Raw genomic sequence first — 9,418 nt, 5'->3', positions numbered from 1 at the left:
CTTCTACAGATACCTCTTGCCCACTCATGAAAAAGCTACCATCAGAGCCCTTGAAAAGAGCATTTGCCTTTTGCTCTGATTAGTGTGACTATATTTCTAGTGACAATGGAATTCCATTTACTGTAGCCCATATTCACCAATGGGGCTCAAATTAGGATAAAGAACGATGGGTGTTCCCTGTCCCATACACATCCTCAAGCAGTGGACATTATTAGCAGAATAAAAGAATCCAATGACAACAGGCAATGACAACTCTTTATGGCTAAAGAGACTACCTGGCACAGCCAATCTATTCTGAATCTCTTGATATTCCCCTGAAGGGCGAGCCTCCCACTATCTTGGATGTCAGCTGTCCCATTATGAGGGAGCAGAGGGAATGGAGTCACTATTATAACTAGAAGTGCATTACCCACTGACTCCACACCCCAAACTCAGCCTCTTTCCTCTTCACTGGATCCTCTCTAAGGAGAATTAAAAAAAGCACTGGCCAGGTTTACCAAAACATTCCATTTATACAGTGTGGTCACCATTTCCAATTAGTCATTAAGTCTAAAACAGTAAGAGCAATTGCATCCAAAAGTTGGCTTGGCCCTCAAGTCTAACAATATTTGCCAAATACCTCTATCAAAGCCTCATTAGTTATACTAGATCGTTAAACTAAGAGATCACCCTAAGTATGACTGAACTCGAAACAATAATTCTTGTATTAAGGGAGTGAGCCTTTGCCAAAAATTCGATATTGCTTGAGTTGGATCATCTTGACAGAAAAAGGCAATTGAAGGGCTTTATTAATCACCTGTCCCTCAGCTGGTAAGAGCTAGACTGCATCCAGCCAACATGTCTGTCCCTGCAAGGCAACTCACCTGAGCAATTTATTGTATACCTGTACAATCAATTCTTCAGTAGGGATCACCACCACAACCCATTTGGTAAGCTGGAATTGGTTCCACTCCAATACTGGAAGTCATCTGGATACCATTTAAGATGAGGCCAAAGCTGCCAAGGAGAATTCTTTTGGGAGCACCTTGCCTGTGGACATTCTGATCCTAGTCACTTGAGCTCCTGAGACCCAGAAAATGCCATTTCTCTGCTTAGCCCTTTTTTAGTGACAGGCCCGTGGGGCTCTAATCTCTTAATCTAACCTAGGACTATACCCCACCCCTACTCCTATTTACCCATTCTGCAGGATATGGTCAGGATAGAAGTCAGACATCTGGAGTGTCTTCTACTTCAGTGGGAGATGGTGTTAGCAACATTGAGGGCTAAGAGTTTCAGTGCACCAGTAAGCACAAACTCTTGTCATCCTCTTCTGAGATCCTCAAGGTTGTCCTGTGGTCCATTCTTCACCTGCCCTACCTTGGGTTCTTGTAATGGGCTGAAGCTCAAGTTGATGCACTGAGGTCCCAACCACTTGAGGCTAAATAGTAATTGGACCATACTCTATTAATATATATGCTTGGAGAAAGAATGGCCCTCGCCCACTTTTTGTGCAAGTCCTGATGTGTTGTATAGGAAATGATTTTGGTGGGTGGAGGCAGAGGGGCGGAGAGAGAGGGGGAAAGAGGCTGCTGGCTGGTTCCTGTCACAGCTTTGACCTCCACAAAGAATAAAGATTGAAGATTTTCCCTTAACCTGAATTCCTGACTCTGGCCGATTTTAAAATACGCCTTCATCACAGGTTCTCATGCCAATTTTCCATTTAAGACCTTTCATGCCTAATCAGATGGATCACTTTCCAGAGACTCCCTGTTACCAAGATTAGCTCAGAAGTATCCCTACTTCCCTACCCTTTCTTGCATTTCATTATCTATTCCACAGTAAGGTATTCAGGAATCTGATGTTCCCCAGAGTACTCTTGAGTAATAAGCTACTATCTTTTTAAGAGAGTAATAAGCTATGATCTTTTTAAGAGAGCATCTCATGAAGTTCCCTTCACTAATCTGTGTTGTGCTTTTCTATTCCCAATAATCTCTTACAGGGATGGACTGGAATGCTCCACATAACATCCTCCGGGCCAGATCCCATCCTTAGCATCTACATGTTTTTGTCTCCCCATGCCAACCCCAAAATTTGAAAAACTAATTTTTCTCTTAGGTTTCCCAATCAGAACTTGGTACAGCTCCCTGCAATTATCCATGGAACAAGAATACTTAAATAAAATCCAAAAAAGGCTGAATTTAATGTCAACTATTATGGTTTGTCCTTTGTTTTCTTTGGGTTTTTTTCTTGGCTGAGGTAATTGGGATTAAGTGACTTGCCCAGGGTCGCATAGCCAGGAAGTGTTAAGTGTCTGAGGTCAAATTTGAACTCGGGTCCTCCTGACTTCAGAGCTGGCGCTCTATCCACTGCGCCACCTAGCTAGTCCTTTGTTTTCAAAGTGAACCAACGTTATCATGAGGTGATGTCTTGATGTGTGTGAACTCTGGTGAGACAACTAGTGATAGCCTAGGATGCAGTGAGTGACCTTTGTGTCTGATGCTGGTTCAGGTTCTAAGTGTTCCACAGCACCTGCTTCAGTAATCTTCATGGCTATTGGTTAAAAAACCTCACTTCTTATTGTCCATTCTGCGAGGGACTCTTCACATGCTTTGTGGGTAGATGTTCCTTTAACTCACCAACAGTTTGAGGCCCACTAATTATCCTCAACCTGCTTTAATCCTAATGAGAGGTTTGCCAGGGTGCAGTCTCTGCACATGCTATTTCTTGCACCCACCAGTGAGAATAGTTAACAGGTGGATGAGCAGCCCCGAAAAGATCTTTAAAGACCCCTCATACCAGTACTGCTAGTATTCCTTAACACCCTATACATCCCACACAACCCCACTTCACTCCCACCAAAATAAACTGACCTTGAAAAGGAATGGAGACAATTTAAGACACTGGATTACCTGAAAGCTACAACAACAAAAAAAGTCTAGAACTATTTCAGGAAACTTTAAAACTAATTAGATCTCTTAAAGGGTACAAAGTAGAGAGGATACACTTCATCTCCTAAAAGGAGCTTCAAAATCAATATTCCCAGGAACATTAAAACACACACACACACACACACACCTTCCAGGTTAAAGAACTCAATTACCAGAAAGTAGCCAAAGAGATTTTAAGTATAAATGGCCATGGTTAGTATAATACATAAATTAGCAGTTACCCCCATAATAAAGGAAGAGAGAGCTCAGAACAATTGATACCAGGAGCAATGGAAAGAGCAGATCACACGAACTTCACTCTCATCTAAAATGAGAAAATACATAAACAGAATTGGGTACAGAACACTTTTCACACAACAGAGAAAAAGAAAAGAGGAAAGGTAATAGGGTTAAGGGAGATTAGTTCTAAGTAAAATAAACTCTTAAAAATGTATAAAAATATTGCTTTTTGTAGTGGCTAAGAGTTGGAAACTAAGGCACATGATATGGTAGAATATGGTACTCTAAAAATTTTGAAGTGGATGCTTCAGAGAAACTTGGAGAGACTTGAAATACTGAAGAGCCAAGTGAGAACCATAATTGATGCAATATTATAAAGACAACTTTGAAAGCCTTAAAAACTGATCAGCATACTGATCCACCAGACAGTTCCTGAGAACTCATGTTGAAATAATTTTAGATATGGTCAGTAACTAAATTTTTTTTGTTTGACTGAAGTGTTTTATTTCTCAACTGGGAGGTGTAGGTGGAGCGAAGGTGCCTTTTTAAAAAAATTCTGAGAATTGGTATTGCAAGTTTCAATGTGATGGAAATGTCCCTCAATGGCTTGTTTTTAACAATGTGCAGCTAATGGTTTTCAGAGTCAGACGATTCTTAAATTTTCTCTTTTCCACATTGTGTCTGATAGATACCTCATGTTATTCTAATTATCAATTGACATTGTTCCAATTTTTTTGTTCTCAATTAATCAGTTTCATTTACTCCTTTCTATTAAGGCTATCTACTACTTCTTGGGCCATATTTTCCATTTCTGTTCAAAAATACTGTCCAATTTTATCATTAAGAGTTCTCATTTTATTTTTATCTCTTGCTTTATTATTTTCTGTTATGGCACGATTTTCCCTCAAATCTCTTACACTTTTTATGCAATCCCCCTCTGGCCATCTTTATGCCAAAGCTACCAGACATGTAACTATTACCCAAATTTGCCTCAGAACTAAAAACCAAACCCAAATTACTACTCCTAGAATGGAAAGACAACTGCCTTACAGCTCCACTCACCTTTCCTGTTGTCTTCCAAGTTCAAAACACCCTCCCTTCACTACCAATCCCTGTTTGTTTTTCTTTACTGAGTAACTTCTTAAGAGTAATTGGGTTCAAATGTACTTTAGCTTTCATGTCCCTAATCTTTACCAGAATATCTTATGACACTTTAGCAATCTTTGAAAGATTTCATTAAAATGTGACATTCTAAAAAGATGGCAAAAGCAAATCAGCCTTTTCTGCCAGATAGATCAAACTAATTGGCTTACCAATAACCCACAAAAGCCTTGTAAGAATAAACAAAACCTATTTAAAGATATGTATATAGTAGTACATGCCAACTAAAGAACTAAGTTTGACTATTCATGTGCTCGCAGCAAAGTGACATTTTATTATTCAATCTTCACGGCCCATATTTATTTATAGCTATAGTACATTGACAAGTATCAGGAAAAAAAAGAAAATCTTTATTGGTATCATTACCAACTATAATACACTGATTTGAGGTAGGGTATGAGAGAGAACTATGAAAAACAAAAAAAATATAACCCCCAAATCAGAATTGTAATAAAGAGAAATCAGTATAATAGAAAGACAATCAGTCAGAATTCTGACACTTACAAACCCTGTCTTACCATGAGAAATTTGATCTCTTAGCCTCAGTTTCCTCAACGATAAACTATGAAACTATAAAATGGGAATAAGACTTACGCTGCATGTTCTACAGGACTACTGGAAGGAAATGACCTTGTAAACACTGAAGTAACATGTAATTTTACTATTATTGATATCTGCCCTCACAATTGAAAGCAATTCTGATATTTGAAGATTGTAGCATAGACTGCATTCCTTCTATTGACAACCACTAATGGAGATTCTGACTCCTCATATATAACAATAAACATTTATTTAGCAATCAGAGATTTTTCTTGGTTACGGTAATGTTTTATTCATCAAATAAAAATAAAGATCATTTGCTGAAAGTACCTTCGTTAAAGAGCCTATAGGAAAATAAAAAAAAAAAAAAAAGGCAAATAACCTATCATGAAGTGTCAGCAAGTGCCTGAAGTCTTCAATAGTACTTTATACCCTGTATTCTCTGACAAACCCCCTTTCTTCCTCTTGTCCCTTGTTTTTGTGCTAACTAAATCTGACATGGACAGACCTAATGATCCTTAGAACTGACTCCTGGACCAAAAAGCCACTACTAATTTCTACTATACTTCACTAGGCATCAATCTAATGTCTAACTATTGACTTTATGACATACATTGCTAGAATAATCCCATTTATGAAGATAGATCAGGTAAAAAGAAATTGCAATTTAGTGTGTCAAAGGAGATTTTTTTTCACTTGTGAGAAAAATGAATATTGCCACTTTAGATTTACTGATTAAATACCTAGTAGCCAGATATAATCTTTAAAAATAATGATGCATTAGGAAGCATTTTAAAAAAAGTGTTTCACCAGAGGGATATCAATAAGGGGGATCTATAACCCATTGTAAGGAATAGCTTAGACTTCTGTAGTTCTAATAATCAAAACATTTTAGATGGCAACACATATTTCTCTTTTAAAATAAAAACAAAAAAGTTGCAAACATTAGTATAAAAAACAAATTCTAAAATAATTCTTTGCTATGTATTTTAAAAAAATTCTATTTTGGGAAGGATGTTATGCTAAGCAAATTACTAATACTAAATACATTATACTATATTACTAGTAGTATTACCAATAATAGGAGTACTTAAATACTGTAGCAAATGTCTAAACAAGTAGTTTAGAATTTTAAGATGTTCTAAAATAGACATGTGAAAGTTTCTATTTTATCAACACATTCAGTACACCAACATTCAAAATTGTACAGAATACAAAACCATTTAATGTTGAAAACAAAATAACTACATATATGCAAGCATGCACATGTGCGTGCATGCACAAGCACACTTACAATTTGAATTTCTTGCCCCACATCCTACAGTCTCAAAATTTGATTCTGTAAACATATATTACTGAACAAATTGAAGCTTCATAGTAATGGCTCAGCTGCCTTAATGACAAGTTGTAATAAACATAATTTTTGAAAGCTACCTGATCAGTGAAGAAGTCAAAATAGGTTATTTTCCCCCTGACCATTTCTGAAAGCAAACAAATTGTTTTAAAGAAATGAATGTCCAAGTTCATTTTTACATACACACTCTTTCTTATCTACCAGTCAGGAGCTGGAGGACAGACACATGTGTTTGTCCTAGTTTTTGGCAAGGTCCTACATGTTCACAATTTTTTTTTTTAAAAGGAAGATAAAAGTAAAAACAAAAAAGGGCAAGAAAAAGATTAAAGCTAAGTTGCTAATGCTGATTGTGAATCCTCCATGTCTGCACAATGTCTGCACAAAGTAGGATAAACTAGTTTTCTTGACAGTTTTATATTCACGGCAACTTTTCAAATGCAAAAACCAAGTAAATACCTAAAAACAAAAGGAAAAAAAAAAAGTTAAGGGTTAGTATTTTGCTTCACAAGGAAAACAAAAAGTAAAATTCTAATACAAAGTATAAGGTTTGGTAAAAATTCCTCTGCTCTAAAATAGAGAAAAAGGAAATGAAGAAATCCTAATATCCACAACTATTTGCTTTTTTCTGATAGCTACTTCAGTTCATGTTAAGTGGATGAATGATCACCAATTCCAAAATTTGTGCACACATTATAACCTACAGTAGCATCAGTTCAATAACTTAATGGCTCAAAAAAACGACACAAGACGGTTTAGAAGAAAAAAGTGGCTAATGCATAGTCTAATGTGAAATTACTAGAGGATATATACATTGATCATCTCCCAAGAAGTACTAGTAGAATAACTTTACAATAAATCCAACTGGCAGTGATTCTCTAAAAACTGTAATTAAAATAAAAATTAAAACAATAAATGAGAAATCAAATTTGTGAGACTCTATCACTTTCTGTCAATGACAAAACATAGGAACTAGCTAAAATTGATTTGATGACTACAATTAATTAATTTCTTATCAAAGATATCAAATATATTTTGGCCCTAACTTTAAGTCAAACATAGGGTTAAATGTGCCTCTGAAGCATATTTAACTAATCTTATCTTAGCTAAAGAAGTACATAATCTTTTAAATGAACTCCCATGCTTTTCATATTCTAAATCCACAAAAAAAGCCTTTTTCACCTTTTTTTTTTTTTAATCCTTAGAACACAAGTGCTTCACACACAATACTTTATATTAAGGAAGCATTTATTAAAAGAATCCTGGTTTAAGTTCAAGTTAAGGCTAAAGAACTGATAGTTTCACATTGAAGGAAGGGACTAAATATCAGTCTTAGGCTACAGAGCTGGTACATATGCAAGATATAGATTCCTGATTTTATCAAAAAAAAAAAAAAAAACCCTCACTGATGTCAGTAAAGGAAAGGAATATATAACTAAATCACAGTCAACCTCCACCCTTACATATCTGCCCTCACCTGGGATGCTTGTGTGTTGAGGAAAAGTGGAGAGTGAGGGTGGGAATGGGGTAGACAATTGAGAATGGATAAATAGAAGTCAGCCTCCAGATGTATGGAAGCTAACATTCAGGCAAGTTAAAGTATCTTAACAAATATATCCATAATAGAGCAAAATTTATCTCTACAATATATCATCAGAATATGAACTCCTTAAACTTATCAGAACTAAATAGTAAAAGATGTTATGTGTTCATATTGATACTACTTACTTGTAGCTTCCCATTCGGATTTACTTAAGGTCCCCTAAATTAAATTAAAAAAGAGGAGAGAAAGTTATAAAGATGAAAAATTGCAGGTCTAGGTTCAGCCATCAGTGCAAACTGATACTACAAATTTTGAAGGGTAACTACAAGTGTGTGTGTGTGTGTGTGTGTATATATATATATATATAGATAGATAGATAGATAGATAGATAGATATGTAGATATATATAGATATATATATATAGCCTATGTACGATGTCCCAAAAGTCCGAGTTCTATTTTAAGCTTTAATAGCTTAAAATTTTTGTAGCATATACACTTAATTAAAAAAAAATTAAAGTACATCTTCAATCATAGCCAAACTTTTCTTTATCTTAACCAATATATATTCGTATAACCTAATTTTAAAAAACATTAATTTATTTGAAACTATATTCACAAATGCAATATTGGATACAAATTCTTAGTCTAACAACCTTCTCTTTTTTTCTGAAAGAAAAAAGGAGAGAAGGGGGAAGCCAAAAGAACAACAAAGAATATTTTTTTTTCCTATGTTTTCATGTAACAATGAAAGACATAAAGCACTTTTGGTTATCACTTAAAACATCAAATTTCCTCCCTGATCCCTTACAATTTATCTCATTCTTACTCTGCTTCTACATCTAGAGTTGATTTTGAGGATAAATGTTCACTGTTTCTGAATTGAGAAATAGAGGTGAACTACAAACACTGCTTCTATAGCACATATCATAGGGAATAACTTAAAAAAATAAAGGAAAAAAACAACACTGAAGTGGTCCAAAGACTGCAAGAGAAATGCAATGGACAGGTCTTAATTATCTTAAATTTCAATATATTATTTGCTTTATCTAATACCTAACAAATGTTTTCTTTAAGGAAATACTTACCAAAGGTAATCTAACTTGACTATTTTTCATATATTTTGCAGCATGTTCATAATCACCCAAGTTCCCCGAGGCAAGCTTGGAATTCTCATTTGCTGGATATGGCTAAGAAAGTAAATTAAATTCTTGAGTTTCCTGATACCAAAGCCTATAATTAAGTCAACAAATACTAGACATTCTCTTAGGAATAAAATAGTAACTTACTTTAATTATGACAGAAACTAACACTCTTAGACTTGGGCTCAGAAAACCCAATTCTATGAACTACCAAATGATATTCAATCTGAATCTGTAAGACACTTAAATTTTAAGTATGTTTCCTCAATTGTTTAAAAAAACAAGCAACTGATACTACTTGTACTATCTACTTCATAAGATTGTTTTGAGATAAATCCTCACAAAGAAAGTTACAAAAATGTAAAACATTACCAAAACGATAAACAAAGGATGTGAACAGTTTTTAAAGAACCACATGAAAAACTGTTTTAAATCACCAAAAGAAGGTATGACTTCACAGTCATCAAACTCACAAGAATGAGGAAAAAATATAATTAGTCAATGTTAAAGAGGCTGTGAACCAACAGGCACAATGA

General features: G+C 35.0%; 1 protein-coding gene across 1 annotated transcript in view; it reads right to left on the bottom strand.

Annotated features, from left to right (window-relative positions):
* Positions 1-4,558: 4,558 nt before the first annotated feature.
* The window catches only part of RNMT (RNA guanine-7 methyltransferase), a 40,267-nt gene continuing 35,407 nt past the window's right edge, over positions 4,559-9,418 (bottom strand). The window contains exons 9-11 of the mRNA XM_051970513.1: positions 8,829-8,930; positions 7,927-7,960; positions 4,559-6,657 (exon numbers count right to left, since the gene is read on the bottom strand). Coding sequence (XP_051826473.1) covers positions 6,620-6,657; positions 7,927-7,960; positions 8,829-8,930 — 174 coding nt within the window. The 3' untranslated portion in view covers positions 4,559-6,619. The remainder of the gene's footprint in view (positions 6,658-7,926; positions 7,961-8,828; positions 8,931-9,418) is intronic.

This window comes from Antechinus flavipes, chromosome 1, assembly GCF_016432865.1.
Source record: "Antechinus flavipes isolate AdamAnt ecotype Samford, QLD, Australia chromosome 1, AdamAnt_v2, whole genome shotgun sequence".
Classification (NCBI taxonomy): Eukaryota; Metazoa; Chordata; class Mammalia; order Dasyuromorphia; family Dasyuridae; genus Antechinus; species Antechinus flavipes.
Note: the sequence above shows the minus strand (reverse complement) of the source record. Positions and strands in the feature narration are given on the sequence as shown.